The 25,043-nt window shown below is 37.0% G+C and overlaps 2 protein-coding genes across 3 annotated transcripts in view; one reads left to right on the top strand and one right to left on the bottom strand.

The window, feature by feature from the left end:
- Positions 1-3,410: 3,410 nt before the first annotated feature.
- LOC111649489 (uncharacterized) lies at positions 3,411-12,770 on the bottom strand. The gene is made up of 12 exons (XM_023399234.2): positions 12,416-12,770; positions 10,543-10,676; positions 7,663-7,772; positions 6,992-7,081; positions 6,856-6,902; positions 6,628-6,761; positions 6,058-6,139; positions 5,837-5,950; positions 4,921-5,010; positions 4,628-4,699; positions 4,354-4,531; positions 3,411-4,235 (listed from the first exon to the last, which is right to left on the bottom strand). The coding sequence occupies exons 1-12, from the start codon at positions 12,535-12,537 to the stop codon at positions 4,029-4,031; spliced, it is 1,380 nt and encodes a 459-aa protein (XP_023255002.1). The 5' UTR covers positions 12,538-12,770; the 3' UTR covers positions 3,411-4,028.
- Positions 12,253-25,043, top strand: part of xxylt1 (xyloside xylosyltransferase 1) — a 34,450-nt gene continuing 21,659 nt past the window's right edge. Inside the window, exons 1-3 of one of the 2 annotated variants that reach the window (XM_087171999.1) lie at positions 12,253-12,374; positions 15,412-16,055; positions 22,269-22,416. In XM_087171999.1, the coding sequence (XP_087028125.1) occupies positions 15,516-16,055; positions 22,269-22,416 (688 nt within the window). In that variant the 5' untranslated portion in view covers positions 12,253-12,374; positions 15,412-15,515. Of the gene's footprint in view, positions 12,375-13,907; positions 14,470-15,411; positions 16,056-22,268; positions 22,417-25,043 lie in introns of those variants that run through there. The other variant, XM_023399233.2, reaches the window with a different exon arrangement.

The raw sequence follows: 25,043 nt of genomic DNA on the forward strand, positions 1-25,043 counted from the left end.
AGTAAGGCATAAAAAGTCATAAAAATGACATAGTATAGTAAGGCATAAAAAGTCATAGTATAGTAAGGCATAACAAGCCATAATATAGTAAGGCATAAAAAGTCATAATATCGTAAGACATAAAAAGTCATAAAAACGACATATTATAGTAAGGCATTATAAGTCATAGTATAGTAAGGCATAACAAGCTATAATATAGTAAGGGATAAAAAGTCATGAAACAACATAGTATAGTAAGGCATAAAAAGTCATAAAAACGTCATAGTATAGTAAGGCATAAAAAGTCATAGTATAGTAATGCATAAAAAGTCATAAAAACGACAAGGCATAAAAAGTCATAGTATAGTAAGGCATGAAAAGCCATAATATAGTAAGGCATAAAAAGTCATAACAAGTCATATTATAGTAAGGCATAAAAAGTCATGAGAACATCATATTATAGTAAGGCATAAAAAGTCATAATATAGTAAGTCATAAAAAGCCATAATATAGTAAGGCATAAAAAGTCATAAAAACGTCATAGTATAGTAAGGCATAATAAGTCATAAAAACGGCATAGTATACTAAGGCATAAAAAGTCATACTATAGTGAGGCAATAAAATGTAAAAAAAAATCATGGTATAGCAAGTCTTAAAAAGTCATAGTATAGTAAGGCATAAAAAGTCATAAGAACGACATCGTATAGTAAGGCATAAGAAGTCATTGAAACAACATAGTATAGTAAGGCATAAAAAGTCATAAAAACGCCATAGTATAGTAAGGCATAAAAAGTCAAAGTATAGTAATGCATAAAAAGTCATAAAAACGACATACTATAGTAAGGCATAAAAAGTCATAAAAACGACATAGTATAGTAAGGCATAAAAAGTCATAATATAGTAAGTCGTAAAAAGCCATAATATAGTAAGACATAAAAAGTCATAAAAACGTCATAGTATAGTAAGGCCTAAAAAGTCATAGTATAGTAAAGCATAAAAAGTCATAAAAACATCATAGTATAATAAGGCATAAAAGGTCATAGTATAGTGAGGCATAAAAAGTCAAAAACGTCATAGTATAGTAAGGCATTAAAAGTCATGAAAACGACATAGTATAGTAAGTCATAAAAAGTCATAATATAGTACGGCATAAAAAGTCATAAAAACGACTTAGTATAGTAAGGCATAAAAAGTCATAGTATAGTAAGGCATAAAAAGTCATAGTATAGTAAGTCATAAAAAGCCATAATATAGTAAGGCATAAAAAGTAATAAAAACGTCATAGTATACTAAGGCATAAAAAGTCATAGCGTAGTGAGGCATAAAAAGTCATAAAAATGTCATAGTATAGTAAGGCATAATAAGTTATTAAAACGACATAGTATAGTAAGGCATAAAAAGTCATATTATAGTAAGGCATAAAAAGTCATAAAAACTTCATAGTATAGTAAGGCATAAAAAGTCATAGTATAGTAGGTCGTAAAAAACCATAATATAGTCAGGCATAAAAAGTCATAAAAACGTCACAGTATAGCAAGGCACAAAAAGCCATAATATAGTAAGGCATAAAAAGTCATAAAAACGACATACTATAGTAAGGCATAAAAAGTCATAAAAACGTCATAGTATAGTAAGGCATAAAAAGTCATAACATAGTATAGTAAGGCATAAAAAGTCATAAAAACGTCATAGTATAGTAAGGCATAAAAAGTCATAGTATAGTAATGCATAAAAAGTCATAAAAACGACATACTATAGTAAGGCATAAAAAGTCATAAAAATGTCATAAAAATGTCATAGTATAGTAAGGCATAAAAAGTAATAAAAAAACATAGTATAGTAAGTCATAAAAAGTCATAGCATAGTAAGGCATAAAAAGTCATAGTATAGTGAGGCATAAGTCATAAAAATGTCATAAAAATGTCATAGTATAGTAAGGCATAAAAAGTAATAAAAAAACATAGTATAGTAAGTCATAAAAAGTCATAGTATAGTGAGGCATGAAAAGTCATAAAAAGTCATAGCATAGTAAGGCATAAAAAGTCATAGTATAGTGAGGCATGAAAAGTCATAAAAATGTCATAGTATAGTAAGGCATAAAAAGTCATAGTATAGCAAGGCATAAAAAGTCATAGTATAGTGAGGCATAAAAAGTCATAGTATAGTGAGGCATAAAAAGTCATAAAAATGTCATAGTATAGTAAGGCATAAAAAGTCATAGTATAGTAAAGCATAAAAAGTCATAAAAAGTCATAGCATAGTAAGTCATAAAAAGACATAATATAGTAAGGCATAAAAAGTCATAGTATAGTGAGGCATAAAAAGTCATAAAAATGTCATAGTATAGTAAGGCATAAAAAGTCATAGTATAGTTAGTCATAAAAAGTCATAGTTTAGGAAGGCATACAAAGTCATAGTACAGTAAGGCATAAAAATTTAACAGTATAATAAGTGACAAAATGTCTCAGTATAATAAGACATAAAAACATCAAAAAGTCATAGTATGGGAAGGCATAAAAATGTCATAGTATTGCAAGGCATAGAAACGTCAGAAAACGTCATAATATAGTAAGGCATTAAAATTTCATTGTATCGGGGGCGTCGAGTAGCTGAATTGTTTGAGCATCCCCCCATGTGCAGAGGCTACAAGTCCTCGCTGCAGTTGGCCCCGGTCCCACTTCGGACGGCCCTTTGCTGCATGTCATTCCCCCTCTCTCGGCTTCCCCATTTCCTGTCTCTCTCTACTGCACTATCAATAAAAGCACAAAAAGCCCGAAAAAATTAATAAAAAAATTTTTTAAAAAATTTCATATTATAGTAAGGCATAAAAACGTCAAAAAGTCATAGTATAGTAAGGCATAAAAACATCAAAAATGTCACAGTATAGTAAGGCATAAAAACGTCATAGTATAGTAAGGCATAGAAACATCAGAAAACGTCATAATATAGTAAAGCATTAAAATTTCATAGTATAGAAAGGCATAGAAACGTCAAAAAGTCATAGTATAGTAAGGCATAAAAACATAAAAAATGTCACAGTATAGTAAGGCATAAAAAAAGTCAAAATAAAAGTCATAGTATAGCAAGGCATAAAAACATCATAGTATAGTATGGCATAAAAACATTAAAAATGTCTTAGCATAGACAAGCAAGACATAAAAACGTCAAAACATAGTATAGCAAGGCACAAAAACGTCAAAAAGAACCTCATAGTATAGCAAGTCATAAAAACATCATACTATAGTATGGCATAGATACGTCAAAGGTCATAGTATAGGAAGTCATAAAACATCAAATGTCATAATATAAGGTATAAAAACATCTAATAGCACCAGAATATTGGTAGTGTCAGAGCTTTAAGCCATGTTAATTATATTTCCCAAAATATTTACCCTTTCTTTTAACATTTTCTGTAAATAACAACAAACAAGTTGACAGTTTGACCCAATTTTATTAGTTTCCTTTGGAAAACCTATTGCAGACAAAGTATTTCATTGCAACACATTTCAATCTACAGTGTACACTTACAAAGGGCTGTAAATAGGAAGGTCAGCTGAAACACGACTGGGTGCATCACAGTTGAAGCAAAAATGGTTCAGCAACCCAAAGAAAAAACAAACAAACATGAAGCTGGTGCCAGGTGGTGAGTGACTAACAGTCTGAGGAAAGGATTCAATCCCAACTAGTAAAATATTTACAGACACAGCACTTAATTGGAAAGTGCTGTGTATTCTACTGTCAGGAAGATAAAGTTTGAACACAAAGGCGACAAAAAGAAAAACCAACAGGATCTTAAAAAGTACAGCAATGACAATTTAAAACCATGTCTCAAGTTATTCATATTTTAGTCCTTGTTTACTCATGTTTTTACAAAAATTATTTGACTGCTTTCCTTCTACACCCCCTCCCCTCCCCAAGGCTTCTACAGTTAAGACAACAAACCATTTTTTAACTCTGAGTGATCAGGCACAGACATGTTGTGGCCTATATTAAAAATATAAAAGGACAGTGGAAAGATAACGCGGTCTGGTTCGGTCTCGGGGACGTTCTTAATCGCTCATCTCCATGTCTTCCTGATGGTGATCGTCTCCATTTAGTTTGGACTTTTTGGGAATTTGGCCCTCTGATCTCTCCATCTCCTCCTGGCCTTTGGGAGATGAAGCAGAGTCAGAGTCGCTCTTCCTCTCGTCGTCCTCCTCCTCTCCTTCTTTTTCACTGTCATAACCTTGTTCCTCCTCATCATAATCCCGAGTCACCTGTATCACCACAGTTTAAAAGGTGTTAAAAACGCAAAAAGGGTATTTGGAAAATTGTGGGATCAGTAGATTGCTGAGATGCTCTATATCCATCAGAAGGAACGTAGCCACACCATACCTTAACATCTCCTTTCTCACTATCAGACTTGCGGTCTCGATCTCGCTCCTTGTCCTTGCTCTTCTTCTTCTTACTAGTGGAGCGTTCTCTTTCGTCTCTGCTCCGGTCCCTGTCCTCCCTCCTTTCTCTATCCCGGTCCTTCTCACGATCCTTGTCCTTCTTCTTCTCTTTCTTGTGACTGTGAACATTACAAATACATCATATCGTTATATTTTGCTGCTGTGCTCCAAAATTTAAATTGTAAATTAAAGATGTGTTGCACATGACAACTCACCGTCTGGGTGATGGAGACCTGGACAGCCTCCTCCTGGGGGAGCGAGACGCACTGCGGCTTCGCCTGTGCCTCCTGAGAGCCAAAATTATTTCATGTAAGTCAAGTCTGTCATTCTTGTCCGGATTTAAAGTTGGTGTGCCTAAAATTAATCCCATGATAGGCTCTCAAACCATGGACTGCTGCCATTTGAACTGAATGGTTGTGAATATAACAGAACATTAACTGAAAGTGTTATGAATGGCACGTGTGCCTGTAATTGACCAAAGGAACATGACGCTAATCAAAACACTCACCGACTGATGCTTCGAGACCTCCTGGCACTGCTGTAGCTCTTGGGGGGCGTCTTGGACCTTTTCTTTGACTTTTCCTCCTTTCTCCTGTCCCTGTTCAAGACAATCAAGGTCAACAAAATTAGCAATCAGCAGCACATTACAGGAAAGTTCGCAGGGTCATACAGGCATTTTAAGTTCAAGAAGCTGTTCGAAGCGAGCAGTAGAAAACTGGACAGAGGTGCACTGATATGAAATTTCAGGATTGATAACCAATAATAATGATGTTTGTTCTGGCTGATATGATAACCAATGTTAATCTCATGAATTCAAAAATCTGCAGAGGAAAATATTTAATTTAACTTAATTTTTCTAATACAAACAAAAACTTTGAAAGCCTTCACTGTCCCTGGAATAAAGAATGTTAATTTATTGTAAACGTAATACACATAGTTTCTCTTTTTTCTAGAATGATTAATGCCAGACTTTATTTCCTTATTGACAAGTGTGTACTGTGGGAAGCTTTGTGCAAACAGGCAGCAACACAAGGAGAGGGGAAGGCCAGAGGGGAAAGAATCACTATTCAGAGCCGAGTTTTAAGCGGCGTCCGCAGCATGCTCTGCATTATCGAACGTTGTTATTGGCTGAAATTCCCTCATCGCAACAATAAGAATAGTTTAATTTTCCTACTTATCAGCAACCGATATATCGTGCAGGCCTGGATGTACTGGCAGCCCTTACAAGTGAATTTTTTTGTAAAGCAATTTGTATTCAGAAAGACAAACCCATGAGGTTATTGGAGAGAAAAAAAAAAAAAAATCCTTTCATCTAAAAGGGTCCATGTCTCCAGTAGTTGCAGTAGTCAACACATGCAGGAAGTCTTCCAATAAAGTAAAAAGGAAGCTATGTTTGTACTGAAGACAATATTAGAGATGCTGACCTCGATCTACTGCGGCGGCTTCTATCCCGGGAGTGAGATCGCCTCCTTCGTGGGCTCTTGGACCTCCTCCTACTCCTTGAATGGGACCTCCGCCGAGACCTGCTCTTCGAACGTCTGCCAAAATGAACAGAACAGAATTTAAAACATAATAACACAACTGTAATGTTGAACTGATGTTAATAGTCTGGTGGCAGAATTTGTAATGCAAATGTAAACTTTACCTGTGTCTCGAGCGAGATCTGGACCGTCTGCGCCGAGACCGTGAACGGGAGCGGGAATGTTTACGCTTGTCATCTTTCTTATCTACAAAAACAATAACGAAGTTAAATATTTACCATGTAGTAGAGACTGATTGCTCATATAACAAATAAATATGCACAAATTCTTGTCATTGTTAATTATAATTCTAGAGGTCATCTCACTTTAAGAAAAAGAGCACAGTTTAGGAGTTAAACTTCCTCACTCATTATAATGTACTATAAACTGCTAAATTAAGCAGGTAGTCTTCATTAAATGCAGCATCCTAAAGAGTCAATTATCAGGTCCCCATAGGAACTAAGGGTTTCTGTGATTAGTTTGGTCAAAAACCGCTCAATTTTCAACGTTTTTTTTTTTTTTTTTTTTTTAAAGTGATACATTTTCCAATCTTAAAACCTGCCAAGCTGTGAGAAACAAACTGTTCTTATTAACAGAAATAAAGAAAAGACTATAGTATCCAATAAACCAGCCAGATTAAAACTGTTCTACCAAAGCTGGTGTTTTACATTATATACAAGAAACAGTCTACTGACTTCCTGGTTCAATGGCTGCAGAAATGAGAGACTGGGCCTCTCGGACTCTCTTCATGGCCTCTTCAATCTCCTTATTGGAGGCATCAGTCTTGAGTCCTGGATTCAAGTTCAGTCCAGCCGCTAATGGATTCAATCTGCAAAGGCCATCAATCATTTAGATTTTTCTCAAAGAAATATTTAGGCACGTTCGATTGCATACTCGGGATTAGATTGTGTATAGTTTCTTACTTGGGGTCCATGGACTGCATGAGCTTCAGGAAGTCAGCAGAGAGAGCCTGAGAGAGAGATGAGTACAATGTTAAAACATCAGAGAAATTTTGTTTGAATCTGCTGCGACTATGAATGTGGCTCATTGAATGCTCACCTGGGGGTTCATGTTTGGTCCCGGCATTCCCATGGCAGCCATTTGCTCCATGTTGGGAGCTCCAAGACCTCCAAATGGCGTCCCTCCCATCTGAAATATTACACAAAGACAGTTGAGATATGCATCACTCGACATAGCACAGTTGACTTGCTACTGATTTGTCATGTTTTTAAGAGTTTTTTGGCATAAACACTACATTTGTGGTGCTTTATGGTTTTCCAAACATGCAAGATATGTCTTACAAAGCTCACCATCCAGTATTAATTACAAGGAGTACGTTATACAAGAATGTTAGTAGATGTCCCATTAAATGAAACCTTTTCAATCCCGACAGTAATGTGTTATAGTCTTGGTACAAACATGGCTCAATCATTATCACTAAGTATTTAATAGGCTCACATCACATTGTGGCCATCCATAGTAAAGATAAAAAAAAACAAACAAAAAAAATATCTATGGATTTATTTCAGTTAAATAAATCAATAGATTTTCACAATACCATATCTGTGAATTTTTATATGCCAATAATATACAAGTTGTATGCTATTTTTTCCACATTTCTTAATATGCCTAGATGCTAATATCCTCACTCTGCTCTTTAAATAAAACGTTTAATTCAGATACCAAAACACAATGTAAACTTTAAAGACAAACTTAATGTAAGAACTCACTGATGCCAAAGGGTTGGGTGTTGGAAGAAGGCCTCCACCAGGCATCATTCCTGCCACGGCATTCGCTGGAGCCAGCAGGGACATAGCTTTAGATTCATCAGGAATGACTCCTGGAGAAAAACAACAGCATTTCAGTACCTGCTCCAAGCAAACATCGATAAACACTCAGACAAGACTTGCAGACAAGCCACCTCAGTCTAACTACTCTGTAGTGAAAAATAAAAAAAATAATAAAAATCCACTTTTTGTCTTGTCTGTAAATCTTGATCCCTGACTTTTTTTTTTTTTGTCAAAGTATGATTGTAGGATTAGCAGCTATGAGTTCAAAAGTCACAATACACACTGTGGTCAACACTGCCAAGATTTTATCACCTGTACTTGTTTTTTAAGTCATGAACCAAACGTAAGCAAGCACAGCCAGTTGTCCCGTGGGATGTGCTCTCAACTTTCATTAGATGTTTTATGAACAAGCGACTCGCGCCGGCTGCTTCGCTATAAAGCACACAAAAACATTGAGATACAGAAAACAAAGTTCATGATTGGGGTGTATACACAAGGGTACATTTCAACATCACTTACCACTACCAATACAAAAAACAGAAAAGGTTCAGTCATTTTACCTTTTCTGGGCTTTTGTTGGTGGTTACTTTGTACAATCCCACCACAAAAAAAATTACTTCGCAACCAGATAAAGTACTGCTAACAAACTACAGTACTGCTAGGTTTTAGCCGACAGTATGTCACAAGAAAACAAAGAACAAAATAACTTAACAATGTCCAAGATAATCTGCATTAAACAGTTATGGGCTAATGCCAGCAAAAGCCATGATAAAATCATGAAAATGTGCCCAAAGCTGAAGAAAACCAAACAGTAAAATCAAAAGGGAAAATCTTAAGGAGATGATCATCCATGGTTGTGCAATCTGAAAATAGGCTATTTTTAATCTGACATTTTTACATTTTAAAAAGGGGCGGAGGGAGGGAGAGAGAGAGAGAGATAGAGAGAGAGAGACACACGCGCACACACGCACACAACAGAAAGGACACTTGAGAAACAGGATAAGGCTGCAGAAGACAAAACTGTTGATGGCATTTTCAGCAGGGCCTGGTATATAGGGCTGGCTGAACCAGGAAAAAGAACTGTAAAACACAACAACAAAAGAAACACCACTGTTAAACGTGAGATTCACTCAACTCTTTCAGAGTCATGTGTGGAGAGGGTCAATAAATAAGCATTTTTACTGCAACATCAAGCAGAGGCTTAATTCTACTTTTTATCTTGTATGTTAGTGAAAATTTGGGAATACAAATGCACAGTGTAAATAAATACTACAAGGCTTTGGCACATGAACCAAGTAAAAGCCAAAGGAAGTTTATACGTTTATCATGATTGATAACCAAATTATATTCTAATTAACTTTCCACAACATCTGCTGAAAATAACTCTGTAGATGATGGAACACACTTTCAAAGTCTAGTCTTGCATGCAGAGCTGATTAGTTAATCTATCTTGCATGCTTTGTGCTTGGTGTAGGGAGGTCCCGAACATTTCTTTCTTTTTATTCCCAATCTGAGCAAGTTAGTATTATGAATCTGCAAATACCAAGTCCTGATCCAGTATTTATATTTTTCTTTGTAATGCAGTTGCACAGCATATATTTGGCTTAAACAGGCCAAGAGTACATTTTAAAAACTCAGTGCAGTTTGGATGCGTTTGCTGAACAGCTCTGCATTAAGAAAATTAAACACCCACCGTGAACCCACACAGGTTTCTTCACTTGTTTGACCGATTAGACCTCGTTCAGGACAGTGTGGGCCTGTACGGCTGTGTTTGGTTGACATCTCCCTCACTCTATTGCTAAGTTTTGTTGCACCTGTTAGGGCAGGACAACTTACACTGGAGTTTGGTGACCTCAGCAAGCTGGCACCATAGCCCCACCCAACTTCAACCTATGTGTGTACATATATATAGGTCTAATCAGCCAGTATCTGAAAACACCTGTGTGCAGGATCTTTAATAGTTTCTTACAGTGTTGCATAAAATATGAATGGGCAAAGGAGAGTCAGTCTGGATCAGTTACATGTGTGGTTCATAACATAAGTTATGCCGTTAGTGTGCAACACCTGCAAAATGTAGTTGAAATAGAGGTAACGTGACTGTTTTTAGCCTGAAGTGTTGGCTCATGAACACTGGGACATTTTGACAAGTGGTGTATCCAGAGAGAAAAAGTTAAAATATAAACAGAGGATAAGAAATGGTTCAATTTCAAAAATGCCTTGAACGGCCGTGAAACAGATCTGCTCGGGGCATCCCTAGTTTGGTGCATGCCTACAAATCAATGTACATGTTATTTGAAATGAACTACAATACTTTGAACATGTGAGGAATTGAGATTGCCCTGCACCCTCTCCCCCACCCCCTCATCTTGCTTAAGAGTTGTGTGGCTAATTTGTTTTAAAGAAAAGATGCCTTGAACAGAGGAGAAAAAATAAAGAGTTAATGTTTTACTGCAGAACAAGAGAGAGAAGGGGGCTTGCGAGCCTGGTGCCATTATTTTTTCTAATCTCCTGATGGCAGCAGAGGACCACTTTCAGCCAGCAAGGAAGGGGCTCTCTGCAAATGACTTGTCCACTATGAAAACCACAACACAAATAACAGAGAGAGAAGTTTACAGCTAGATTGTAAGACATGGACACAAATGTACATTTCCCTTTTACATACCTAGAAATGCCAAGCACTGAAAAGCTTAGCTAATTTTGCTTGGTCAGAAAACTCACAATGGCTCAGATAGTGTTTGCAATTCTATTAAATACACCTACACATTGTGATGTATGTTCACAGATAGCCATGTGAGTAACATAATACAATAAGACACCCACCTTCAGCAAAAGGGACCACGATCAAGGCTCTGTCCACGAAGACGGTGTTCGTCAGGTGTTGAGAAACTCCCACCGATTCAGACTCAAGGAACTTTACAAAACAGACACGTGAAGTCACAGGCAAGGGAGAGTCACTGGAAAAAAATACAGATATGTTGTGCAAAGAATACAAACAAGGAGACCCAACATGCCCTCTTCAAACTGTTAGTTTGTGTCCCCAGGGACAACTGAGTTAATAAAGGATTATGAGCTGAAAAATCTCTCATGTCCTGTATCTTCTGCTTACACAATATAATCCTGAAATAAAACTGAGGCTGGTTAAATATTACTAGCATGTTGTATTGTCACAACATTTTCCCATAATTCTCACTAGATGCTTGTAATGTGATTTATATAGTGAGTTAAAACTGAAATGTTACTGTGTTGTTGCATCGTTATCTTGCCTAAAAAAGTAGTCTAAGACATTTCCTACCTGCACAGTAGCCAGGTGTAATTCATTAGAAGAAAATACAAAGCAGAGAACAATTATTCCTTCTAAAAGTCAATATGAAAATACTTCCATCCAAGCATCCTATTGATGATATTTGTTTGACTTTTACTTGTTTGTCCATTTTAAAATGCACTATATTTACTGGTTTAAAGAAAAAAGCCCTTTCTCAGCTCTTCACTGCTACAACATGAGCTGCAAACAAATGTTTATTAACAATTAACACTGCTTATGAATTAACTTTTCTAATTAATTGTATAGGATGCAAATTGCCAGAAAAAAAAAGTTTCTGAATTTGTAGAATTTTTTTTACATTACAGTTAACATGTTGATACAATTAGACAACTAATTTGAGTTTAATTTGGATATTCATGTGCTCTTCAATTTTTTCAGCAGGGTAGCAACTTATTATTTGCATTATTAATCTGGTGATTACTTTATCAACTAACTTTCAGAAGACTGTGTCCAACACCAAAAGGTATTCAGTTTAATGTGATATAAAAAGAAAAAAAAGAAAAACAGATATCCACTTTAAAAGAATGAAGACATAATTTTTTGAAAATGAATCATTTCTAAAAAATAGTTAACTCATTCATCAAATATTTATTTCACATTTACTTTTCAGGCCTTAAAATGGGAGAATTTTCTACATCTTACCATTTTATCTCGTAAAATGAATATTTTCAGGTTTTGAAGTAAAAAGAATATGTAAGTTAAATTTGTCATCTTGGGCTTTGGTAACTTATGATGAACATGTTTTCACCATTTTCTTAATGATTGATTAGATATTACAGGGAGAATAATTGACAATAGAGTCAGTCCTGACACCATTACCAACACTTGGTTGTTATTTGGACGCGTTACATCCTGGTGGCTGCAGAAGAGAGGGATTTAGAGGGGTCTATTCACCCAAACACACGACAGGAAAACGTATTAATTTGAGTTGTAACGATCCGTCTATGGATCAATCTGCCCATTAGCAGAAATTTTACTATTTTTCTAAAATGAGAATACTTTAATAATTGGATAACCATGTAAATTTAACACCTTTTTGTTTGGGGCTATTAGTCTAAAACAAGGCATTTAAAGGCATGACCTGGGAAATTGTACCGAGCACTTTTAACCGTTTTTCTGACACTTTAATTGATTCACATAATGATTAACTGAGAAATTTGTCGGAAGATTGGTTGAACAAGAGCGTACAGCCGTAGTGTCGGTATGTGCTGCTGGGAGCGACTACCGCTCACGGAGGGCGCGGGCAAATGTTAGCATTAACATTAGCGAGCCGTGCAACGAGGCCTACTCGGTGCTGGAAGGCCTCAAGAGGAGCCCAGCGTGAGCTTAGGTAAGGCAACGTTTTACCTACGTATAATGGATAATACTCACTCAGGTGGAAACAGCTTCAGTTCCTCTATATTTCCGAGGAATCCGAACAGAGTCCTCATTTGTTCGGACGTTGTGCTCGGGGAGACATTTGTCACCTGAATGACGTGCGTGTTGGAGTTCATTTTCGCGACTGGTTAGCAAGCTGGCTAGCTATATGCTAGCAACGTGCCTAGATTTAAAACAAAAAAAGACGAGCTACGAAACGTTTACGAGGAAAACAACATTAGGCGAATAGAAAAACGCGCATCTTTCCTGTAAAATAGAGGGTGGTTGGCATTTGCTACAGACAAGAAATCAACCGCCGCGAGCAGAGAGCAACAATGCCGCGGCCGAAACTGTCGCGAGGCAGGAATGGTGCTTTAAAGCGCAGATTGAAAACTCGTACTTGTGAGTTCTGTCATAGTATATGCAATTGATCCCGTGTAAGTGGGACCATATGATATGATAATAACAATGTTTCCCGGTGATATTTACCAGTGGTGTGAGAATTACTCCGACGCTTTTCCTTGAGAAGAATTACTGTTATTTATGTGTCCGTCACAATTTATCCCAGCCCAATGTGATGTCTTGAGTTTGAGAAAGTTTGAAAACCCAAAGGTATTCAATTTACTGATAAGATTTACTTTTAAATCTATTCTTATAACTCACTTTTATCTAATGGCTTTTTCTTAACGCATGGTATTTGTTGTAATTGTTTTAATTATTTATCTTATTTTAGATTAATGTTTCTGATTTATTACGGTTATTCTTTATTTTTATTGTGAAGCACATTGTAACTGTGTTTTGTAACTTGCTCTATAAATAATAAATAGATCCATTAGCAAAATAATTGCTGAAAGATTTTCCGTTGATTGACTGATTGATTCATTCACTAATCATTGCAGCTCTAACCTTTACCACAATGTATATGAATACTGTTACAAGCAAATGTCCCTCAAACAATACAGACATTTCATAAAACATTCAGAGAACAGAGTTTGCTGATCTGCCCCCATATTCCAGAAGCCAGGAAAGAATATCTGAGAAGCCTTGAGGACCTATACAGGATTAGTAACTCACTCATATGCCATGACATTTAAACTAGTATACCTGGTTATAATGTTTTGGCTTAACGGTGCATGTGGACAGTATGTGGGCATATTCCACTTCTATTCACCAACACTCCCTCCTGCAACAGTACTTGGTCACAGTTAATTTGGATTTCGGTTTAGGGTATATAAAAACTGAATAATATTCCAACAAAAATCCCTCCAGGTCAATGAATTAGTGGAGGTATACAGAATTTCCCTGGCATGCAACCACACCACACCCTCTTGTGTATTTCTATCCTCATCAAGTCTTGAAATTAAAAATATTAGCATATTCATAAATTTGGGAGTAAGCGTGAAGGAGTAGATGGTTTTTTTTCTCGAACTGTGAACGATGGAAAATTATATCTGACACTAATTGTTATTCAAAGCAAAATATCCTAAAACGTGTGGAGAGTGTCTTTAGAAAAATACAGGTTGCCTTTTTTTCCGATAGCACGTAAAGGCAGCATGATTCGGAATACGTCTCAGCCAGAGTGGGTGTGGTTAAGGCTGTGTCACAGGATTGTGTTGCTATCCCGTGCTAGCTGGTGCATTCTGTGGCAAACATTACTGCCTTTTTTGTCTCGCTAAATCACCCAGCTGTGCAAACACCGTGGTAGTTTCAGATCGACAAAGCTATGCACATACACGTCTTTGATTTTTAAACAAATCAAACAGTGCTTAGTCATGCGCCAACAAAGCGTTTGGAGGGCAACTCAACGACCCACATCTGGGCGCAAAGTCGTTGCTGGCTTGCTAACTTAGCATCCTCGGGGGTAGTCAGTGTCAACAGGTTGCTGCTCATGCGTTTGTCATTGCGGTTATTTTGACTATATGGACTTGCGTGAACGGTAACGGTGCCATTAAATTTCAGTTTGACGTTAGCCGATGTAGTACCGCTTCTTAAAAGGATCCAGTAACACGGGGAAGTCTAATTCCCGGTCAAACTGTCAGGATTGGACTGCATAGAGCTACATGAGACAGGCAAGTGGATCAGTAACTCTTTCTCCTTAAATGTGAATTTTATTTTCTGTGCATGGTAATGATGGGATTTTATAGGTTTGTAAGTGTCAGAGTTGACCACTAGATTACGTACGGAACCAGCATTTATTTAATTTAGGTATCAATCTATAATTAAGATAATAAATAACAATAAAATATTCGAAATCATACAATTTACCCCGAATCGCATGTTTAATTGGCAAGGCTTAAAAACAATACCCAAAATAATAGTTTGGGTCTATAAAATACACCAATCCAAGGAATAAAATGTTTTTTTCAATTATTTTAAGATGTTAAAAGTCTTACATAAAACATATAAAGTTGAACATAAAACCTTTAAACCAAGACTAAAATCATGCAAACTAAACCCAAAATAAGAAAATAAAAAAATCTAGATCAATACACCTATATACAACAAAATAGATTAGTAGGTCAAGTAAAATGTAATTAATAGGCATAAATATGCTCTGACCTGACCTCTAAAAGTCGGTGAGTAGGGTGCGGAGTACAGATCAACTTAAGCAAACAATGTCAATGCACATTTTTTATTTTCAAATATTTTTTTGTTCAAGTGAATAATATACTAGTGTTAAATAAAAGCTCATCAAAGTCCACAACAATTTGTAGTAGGGGGCATCAAAAAGATGCTCTAATTTAACAATAGGTACAAGGATGGTTTCAAAACTAAACCTGATTATTTTCATTATCGAATAATCTGCTGATCAGTTAGTCAAAATAATGAAATGTAAAAAAAAAAAGGCCCTACAACATACATGACAAAGAAAAGTAGGAAATCCATTCATTTGAGAAGCTGGAATTGGCCTCTTGTTTCACCATTTTTGCATGAAAAATGACTCAATTCATTAATCATTTATCAAAATATGTGTCAAGACAAGACTAAAAAGAGTATTCTTTCTCTTACAGGAGAATGTTGACAACTTATGAAAAATAACCATGAACTGAAAGGACGCAAAATGGTGAATGTTTTCTCATTTACACCCCCATTCTCATGACACCAACAGGAAGATATGGGCATCCTAAGACTGGTAGCCAGAATCATGGGTAGGATCAGTACATTCAGGTCCTATCAGTTTGTGCTTCTTCTGGCTGCTGCACTTGCTGTTGTAGCTTTTTACTACTTTGGCTCTGAGAAGCAGAACTTCTCCAGCACCACTAAGAGGATCAAGCAGACCCAGGCCAGCCACAACACCAACAGAAATGATGCGGATCTGACTGTGGACACCAGGCTCTCACATACAGCTGGATCGGAGGAGCAAGGAGGGGAAGGCCAAGATGTAGGGGGAGAAGAGAGCGAGGGTTTCAGGTCAAAGAAAGTTGACAGTGAGGCTGCTGACCAACGCTACCACGCACTCATGATGTTCACCAAGGTGGACAAGAGCCGGAGCCTTCAGGACAAGTTCAGGGTAGCCATGTTGTCTATGGTGAAGCACGGACACTTTCTGGAAGGAGAGGTGTTGGTGCTTCATTTTGTGAGTGACCAGGCCAGCCAAGAACTGGGAGAGAGGATGCTGCAGGAATTTCTCCTCGATGCAACATTTAAGTATGAGGTAGGCAGCCCATTTATCAATTATCTACTGGTTTCAAGACATAAGAAATCTTTAAGATGTTTGAATTTAAACCCATTTTTTGCAGAGGATGGAGGATGGAAATTTAATTTCTACTAAAGCTGCCTTTTATATGCATTACAATCATTGTACATTATGAAGTATATTTATCAAATTGCGTGAGGGCAGATTAAAGGAAATTCATATTGGTATTAAGATTTTTGTCCTGAGCCCTAGATACACATCTATTATTGCTTCAGCATTAAGCACTGCAGAGTCTGATGAAAAAGAGGTGAAACAATTGGTTGAATAATCAATTGGTCGATTGGGAGAAAATTAGGTGGCAAATATTTTTTTAATCTGTTAACCGTTTAAGACATTTTTTAAGCAAAACTGCCAAACATTCCCTAGTTTTACCTTCTCAATTGTGAAGATTTGCTGTGTGTCTTTGTCTTATACTAAAGCAATAATGTTCGGTTTTTGGGCAGTTGACAACCATGTCCACTTGGGCTTTCAAAAAACAGTAATGGCCAAACAATTAACCGATACATCAGAAAAACTATTGTCAGATTGATCGATAATTATAATCAGCGTTAATTCCTGCCCCACTGGACATAAATACACCATTTATGACGGACTGTTTATATTCAACTTGATTTCCCAGCATATTTCATACAGAAATTAATAAGAAATCTAAGAATATTTTGGGTGGATTGCTTGTAATTATATTACATTTCAGTAACACTGGGATTTTCTCAATGTCTTTTGACTTGTGACCCCATTTTGAGGCCCCAATTTCACATGGGTTTTTGAGTTTTTATTTGAAGTTGAGGTGGTATTCACTTGGTGTATTTCATTTTTGAGAGGTGGACACTGCTCTAAATATGTTAGTAATGATTTAATTCGATTTTTTACACTGTCCAACAACATGTCTAGCATTTACTTGCACTCTGACCCCTCTATCCAAATAAGAAAGTCCTCCTCTTAGAGAAACACATTGGCTGTAGATGCGGTTTAGAGTTGAAACACATGGGGGCAGTGTTGGCCTGCCAAACAAATCCCTTCCCAACTCTGCTCCTTCTGCCAAAAGAGAAGATTATGTTCCCTCTCAGTTGCTCTTTCTGTTACATGCCTGCGTTTTTTTTCTCCTCTTTTATATTCTTCACAGAGCACAAGATCATACACTTGTTTAGAAATTACTTATCCCATCCTAAATCCTCCTCACCAGCCAGACATTTTCTCTCAGGAATGTCTAATCATCTACAACATCTGGTGTGTGGATGTTACATCTCTCTATTAGCTTAGACTGATCCCATGCCTGCTTTGGATTGTTTAGAGGTTTGCTCAGCTTGCCATCTTGGCAGTTTCAATGTTCATTTCACTCTCTACACTTTATACTGTGCTCAAAGTCTTGTAGGAGAACAGTTGAAGTTTGTAATGTAAAATACTGGACATCTTTACTGTTCAGGTCTGACATGGGATGGAAAAATGCTGTGGGACCTGCTACAGTACTATAAAAAGTGTTGTGTGTTGGATCTGTTGTGTTACTAGGTTGTTAGACAGAACCAGATAAGGTCTCTTTTTCAAAAATACAGCTCAAGGCATGTAGAGATTATCTCCCCACCCCCACCCCTTCCTTTAATGCATTACTCAGCCAATACTAATAGTCAGTCTGTGTATAACTATGGACGTTAGCCAAAATACAAAACCCATTTGTAGGACAGGGGGAGCACAAAGTATTGGCAGTATTAGCAAGATGTTGGTATTTTATAAATTATATAAAAAATAAAAATTTTGTAAGGGTTCTTACTTAACAGCAACATAAACAAATACAAAAACATGTTGGCAGGAAGAAACACGTTTTTTGATTGTATCTACTTTAAGCCTGAAAGAATGTCAGCGGCATCATCTAGAAACAGAGAGTTGCTGTAGAAATATGGTGTAAATTTGTGAGATATTTTAAGTTTCTAAGACATGAGTTCAAGTTTACAGATCAACCTAAGGCTGTGGTGCTGTTATTATTGGTGGTGTGGGCTGTACAGAAATTCCAAACTGTTCACTGCTGTTCACTCTCAAACAAAGGCCCTGAATGTCCCCCCCTAATTAAAAAGAAACATCTTTAGCTGTCTGTAATGATGTACTGCAATATCTTATTACTTAAGTGCTGACGTACGCTCTGATGCCGATCTGTGATGATGATAAAATAGGCCAAAAATATCAATACTGTATCAGTCAGGCTCTAGTTAGTACATAGTGACCTAGGGAAAACAGTTCTCATAACTCTTACATGAGTTTTCTGCTTTATTAAATCAAATTAACATGCTCTATAAATTCATACTGTGCTTAGTTTTTCCCCACAAGCTGTAGACCTAGTGCTTTTTATTTTTTTATTTTTTTATTAATCTCATGGTATCATTCCAGACCACTGCTGTTAAACATGGATTGAGATAATGGATCATGAAATACAGTTCTGCCACCTCTGACCGAGGTGCAGCCACTTTCTCTCCGGATGTGCAGTAACATTCACATAGAGAAATCGTGGCAAAGATACAGATAGGACAGAGAGAATAGTTTGGGTTCATCCTATTACCTGACACCCCGATTTATGTGCACAAGCCAGAAAATAATGTACCCAAAATAAACGGACCAAAACACATCTAAAGTAGCATTACCAAACCAAAGCATTCCACAGTCGGGACAGTGTATGTTAAAGGCCGAGCAGCTAAGGGTTAACACTGTGTCTTCACATCTTTATTCAGATGCTCTGAAAATAATGTCCTGCTAACGGGGACTCCACTTAGTGAACATTTATCTTCTATCATCCTACCCATGCAAAGACAGTAAATGTTACTGACAGGGAACGATATGTCTCAAGTGTATACAGGCTTAAGGTTCTCAATTTCCCCCTCTCATACTCTCATCCAGTTATGTTAAGTAATCCACAAAAGTCAAAAAAGGAAATTTTGCTCAGTACTGGCATCCCTTCAAAAAGCAGCACAACGTGCCAACAACTGCCAAACATGTCCAGTCTCTCAAGTCAGCTTTGTGCAGCTGGTTTTGTTTGTGAGATAATGATAATATTTGGCCACATAGACTGAATACCAGAGGTGTCACAAGTATAGATAATACAACAGAACGCTATTTATTTTACCACTGAATAAAAATTATGTTCAGCTACTTGGCATTTGTCACTGTGTCCCAAAATCTGATGTGTGAAAAAATCTGGGTGGGGTGGGGGGTGTAAACAGGAAAGCAATAGTCTCTAGGCAAAGTATAATGTTCTTCTAACTTGATTAAAATATGTCACCAAACATTAGATCCCCCTTCCATGTTTACAACAATAAGCCTCTGTATCTCACATGTTGAGAATTCATTTGTGTTCAACTCCTGGGGAAGGGTTGTTGCTTTACTTGTTGTTCACAAGCCACATGTTCTAAGTATAAAATACCATGCAAACCGCACCATGCTGCGATTTGCAACAGAGCATTACTTCTGCGTTAAAGCATCTCAGTTTTCAAGGCTGGTTAGTCAGTGAACTCCTGTGGTTCTGGTCCCTTTATCGAAGGACCCGCTGCACGAGCAGTGGCTACATTTAATGCTTTTTTATGTATTTCCAAAAAAAAAACATCTTAAAACATTGATGTCTGTTGGTCTTCTTGTGTAAGCTACAGAGCGGATGCAATAATAGCTGCTCACATGGTAAAATAGCAGTCTGCCATCAACTGTTTGTCATTTGCGCCTTTGAAAGCAAAATATAAAAAAAAAAAAAATAGATGGTGAATTTTTGAAGTTGGGTGGCCTTCCCAAATTAATCCGATGCATCAAAAAGCTGACAGCCAGTACACAGTTTATTAGTCTATACAATGGAACTGTGTGGTCAGTCAATCCGTTCAGAAATACTTCCACAAACTTAAGGCCTTTACTTCACTGTGATAAGTTTTCTCTGTGCCAGTGCAGATAGGCTTGTTATTTTTTTCCAGATCAGAATGTCAAATGTTTGGTTTGTAAATTGCAGTCCATGTTAGAAATATAAAAGCAAATAAGTTTAAGATTTATTTTAATTTATTGTGGCACAGTTGTGGGGAAGTTTGGATTTATTGTAAATTATGGATTTTCTGTGTTTTCTACATTAATTCTTCATGGGAAATTTTACAAAATAGTTCATGAAATATATAAAACCCTTCCAAAAATAAGCATGCCATAAAAGTTTAATTTAGGATATGCTGTCCTCAACTAACTTTCTTCATCCATAGTTACTGTTGATCCTGTCTTGCCAGGTTTCTTTCTATGCAGCAAAAAATATTATTGTGTAAAAACACATTACTTTCCCTTGACTTTAATCACATATCTTCATTTGGTTTGTCCGTTGACTTGAATTGGTTGTGTCATAACACAGAGAGCATTAGCTTTTAGGTTTTACTTTTTATTTTATTCTGCATAGCGAAACGTGGACACCAGAGCAGCAACAAGTGGAAATGAGACGCCCGCTTCTGTTGCAACTGTTGTAGTCTTTCAAAACTGCGAGTGAAACATGAAACGACATGAAACGGTGAACACAAATTCATAGTCAGATAAGAGCATACTGATGCAACTTGGCTGCTTTGAATGTTAAAGAAAATATCATAAATGCATGGAATTTGAATGTGTCCATTGCAGTCCCAGATAGTGAGCACTATTTACTACCTTTAGAAATATTACTTCTACCCATGACAATGATTTTATACAGCACTGATTTCCATGGGCTTACCTTAATCTGGGGGATAGTTAAATGATGTTTTCCCATCGAGGCACATGGGTCTGATTTATATTACAGCCGCCATATTGTCCAGGTTTTATATGAAGCCTGTAACATACACACTTACTGATGTCAGGCTTAAAACAGAAAAGCCTTTCCTCAGGAAATACTGTTTGCCCCAAATCAGAATCATATTTAGTTTTTCTCCTACTGGAAAGCTTTAATGATAATCAGTGCTTACTGTATTTTTCATTTTTTGTAAATCCTCTTTCAGTAATCTGTGGATATATCTACTGTACATGATCAGAGCAGAAACTGCTGCCTCACAGCTGCTGTGGGATTTAAAGCTCACAGAAGCAGCACAGTGAGGCAGGAAACTTCGACCCAAGACGACAGCATTTAATATACTTTGGTTTGTAGAACAGTGTGACTTGTCTGACCAAAACCTTAAAAAGCCAACGTGGTACAACAAAACATTTGGTGGTTTTATTCTTCCTAATAGACGATGGTCCTTTTGATGAACTGTAGACAGTAAAAAGGTTTATTTGAGTGTGGCTTAGTGGGGCTTCCAGTTATGAGCTCAATCTTAGGAGCAGAAAAAATTTGTGCTCAGGCCAAGCTCTGAGCTGAAAAAAACGAAACGATAACAATAGCACTGTCAGCTGTCTCGAGATTACATAGCCGATGGAGGTAATATTCTCACAGCCATACAAACCACGAGAGCAGACGTCTCCACTCAATTCTGTGAAGTTGTCTCATCTGTTGAAAAGATGAAAGAAGCTGTTAATGTCATCTCCAAGAGATCATTTAAGCTAAAGACATCTATTCGCTCTCAATAGGGAAACTGCTCTTCAAAACAAAGTGCAAGGGCTTACCTTGCATCTAGAAAACAGTTGTCTGCAGAGGTCAGTGTTCTTTTGAGCCACTTTCCATAGTCATGTCAATTTTTCCTACTCGGATTTTCAAACTATACACACATAAAAGTTAATGGGTTTATCCAAATTTAGTCAGGTATTTCATTAAGAATATATTCCAAAGGTTAGTAATTTCACTCCACACTATGATGTTATAGTCATCAGGATTTGTTCAGTGAGTATTTGAGACACTGTTTCATTTGTTGTCCACATGTTCTGCAAAGGTCCAGGAGATTTTGTTTGGAAAGATGTCCCATGCACCTCTGATTCTTATCATAAAATGCAGCCTCCGGCCGTAATGGGCTGGTCAGTACTGACAGATTCAAATATTGTGATACTTTTTACCAAATAGCTCAGTTTATTAGATATATTCACTATTCATTTCTCTCAGTACAGTCTTATAATAACGCAAACTTTAAGACCAGGGAAACACAAGTTTAAACCCAAAAGAAAACTGTAGACTATATGTACTAATGGTCTAAAAAAACAGTATTTTAGTTTCAAGCTCTTCTGAAGTTTGGAGATTGTTGTACTGACCTGATTTCACTGTGTTGATCTTCCCCACAGGTGCTGTTTCATGACGTGGTGGCTCTCACACAGAAGCTCTTCCCTATTGTGGAGGCCATGCAGAAGCACTTCAGTGCTGGCTCTGGAGCTTATTACAGCGACGCCATCTTCTTCCTGTCTGTAGCCATGCATCACATCATGCCTGAACGTAAGAAAAGCACGTTTTCTCATTTCTTTGTTGTAGTTATTCACTTTGGTTGCTCTGTTTAGAATAGCCTTAGTTGGCTGGAGTATCAGATTAAATCACCTCTGAAGAGTCTAAAGGTAAATGTTACAATTTGGTAACTTGCTATAATTTCAGTGCTTAAAAGGTCACCTCAACCATACGGCCAATGCAGATAGTTATGATATGTTTTTGCCAAAGTTCTGAGATATGTCTTCTGTTTCTCTATTCTATACACACATCTATTGCTTGTCTGTTGTCCTGGAAGAGGATTCCCTCCTCTGTTTTTTTTTCCCTGTTTGAAGAAAAGATCTAAGGACACTGAAAAAAGTTTACGCATTATGTCTAATTTAAAAAAAAAATCCACATAATTATATCACCTTTTGTAGCTTCAAACACTGTATTCTGCAGTGGCTCTCTTCTCTGTTCCGGCCCTGCTATGGCACAGCTGGAAAAGGCAGTATGGGCAGCTATCTAACAGACACGTGGCATGCTGCAGAGACCCTGGGGAGTCAGGAAGGACGGATGTGTTCTGTCACTGCTGCCCACATTAGTGCCCCCTGTGCTGGTGCTGACCGATGGCAGCGATCTCCTCTGTTGTTCACGTTGGTTCACGTCAGTGGGTGTCAGTGGGTGTCAGTGGGTGTGCAGCATGTGGCATCAATCCACAGATGAACCAAACCATTAAGCTTTCCGGTTTGAATCAATAGACAGCACAGGCACACACATAAAACCTGAGGTGTCTGTCTTGCAGACAGCAGGGCACCATCCCACTGAAGTTTTTTAAACTGTTAACAGGGTGCACATAACACTTTTGATCTTCGAAATTATGTTAGACATATTTGTAACAGAGGTTGTAGTGATATCAATAATTTTTTTTTTCTGTTCAAATGTTTTTCACACTGAGATTGATTCATTCTTTAAACTTTTTTCATAAACTTGGCAGTGCTGAGAATCAGATTAATTTGTCCAAGCTAGAATCTGTATTTTCCAATTTCCAACATTTGGAGGCTTGACAACCCCTGTGGTCAAATCCAAGTTTTCCTTCAGGTTTTCTGTAGAACATCAATGTATTCTATTTGCACAGGTAGGAGATAATGTAGGGAGCAGAAGAGGAAAATTGTGAAGAGAAAGATTAATGTTTTAACGCAAAAATGATTTGAAATATATTGTCAAAGTGGCACTGGGTGGTTTTGTATGACAGCTGAACTGGAGTTGTGTAACTGGCTGGTGTCTCACGTTGCTCCCCTAAAATGCTTATTGATCAATCACATGTGCCACCCGTCTGCTCTGTGTAACCAAGTGGTCACGCATTTCTATTTAAAGCATGCTTTCATGTAGAAAGGGCATAATGTGGTTTTCTTAACAGAGAGATTGGAGGGATACGTGATGCACCTAAACCAATGTTCTTTAATAACTTGATGTGAGCGATGTTGCAATTTCTGCAGGTTTAATTTGGTTGCCAGAAAAGAATGGAGACATAAAAGAAATTGCCAGGACTTTGGATTCAGTGTTAAGCGAGCAACACAGCCCATATAACAGTGTTTGCTCAACATGAATGGAAAATACAAGTTTGTGAGGTCTGCCATTTTAATGACAGCTCAATTTGTCAGTCAAGACTCAATAGGTCTAATAACAATAAAATACAGAGTATACATATTTTCACCTAACAAGCTAAATAGAGGTGATCACCATGGGGTAATTTTCGACACAATACCACCACAATATTTTGTTCATAATAACAGTGTAACAATATCACAACACAAACATTTCTTCAGAACCTGACACGATATTGTAAAACAGCCACCCAGCATACATCACAATGTCTTTGTACGTATAAAGGAACTTTTAATGGCAAATTACACTTTTACAAGGTAGTAGTCAATCATAATGTAAGAGCTTTTATTTTTTAATAAGACAAATGCATACTATTAATTGTGATATCACCATAAACTAGCCTAAGGCTGAACTGCCAAAAAGAAGAATATTTTAGACTTCAAATATCTGCAGTTAAAGAAGAAAATGTCTGAGTATGTTAATAGAATCTAATATAGTACACTAGGTGTTAGTGTATTGCTAATATGTTGCAATAGTGGTTATTTATCCATGTTTTGTTTGCTGACTTGTATCTATTTATAGTGTCTGTTCAATAGAACCTAAAATAAGCCATTTAAAGATATATACTTGACAGTTGAGAATGAAAGTTGGACGAAATAATCTTAACGTTCTGGAGCTTTTATCCGTGTCATGCGGTCTTCATCAGCAAATGGACATGTGGTCTTTGATGGAGGCCATGAGATGCGGTTGAAAGCTCAAGAAAAGGCTAATAAGATTATTTTGTCAAATATCTGGCAGTACTTAACGACACTGACAGGCTCACAAACCATAATGGAAGCAGTCATGTAGAGAAAAGACTATTTTCACACCATCTATCCTTAGAGGGCAGGAAATAAAACTGCACAATGGAAACCTGTTGTAATTAATAAGGTTCCTAAGAAACACTGTTTTTGTTAGTGGAGAGGAGCTGTATGTTTTGCATCCCCTCTAGAGGTCTCAGCATGCTGGGACATGAGTCTCTTCAACAACCTTGATCTGTATTTTCCACCTACAGT

Source organism: Seriola lalandi, unplaced genomic scaffold, assembly GCF_002814215.2.
Source record: "Seriola lalandi dorsalis isolate HSWRI2012SDOR001 ecotype SW California unplaced genomic scaffold, Sedor1 jcf7180002051035, whole genome shotgun sequence".
NCBI lineage: Eukaryota > Metazoa > Chordata > Actinopteri > Carangiformes > Carangidae > Seriola > Seriola lalandi.

Excerpts from the sequence above, each read along its gene's own strand:
- LOC111649489 (XM_023399234.2), bottom strand. The coding sequence starts at position 12,537 with ATGAACTCCAACACGCACGTCATTCAGGTGACAAATGTCTCCCCGAGC. Across the intron at positions 10,677-12,415 it reads CTGAAGCTGTTTCCACCTGA|TGACTCTCCCTTGCCTGTGA; the intron begins GTGAGTATTATC and ends ATTTTTTTCCAG. Across the intron at positions 5,951-6,057 it reads AGATCTCGCTCGAGACACAG|ACGTTCGAAGAGCAGGTCTC; the intron begins GTAAAGTTTACA and ends TCATTTTGGCAG.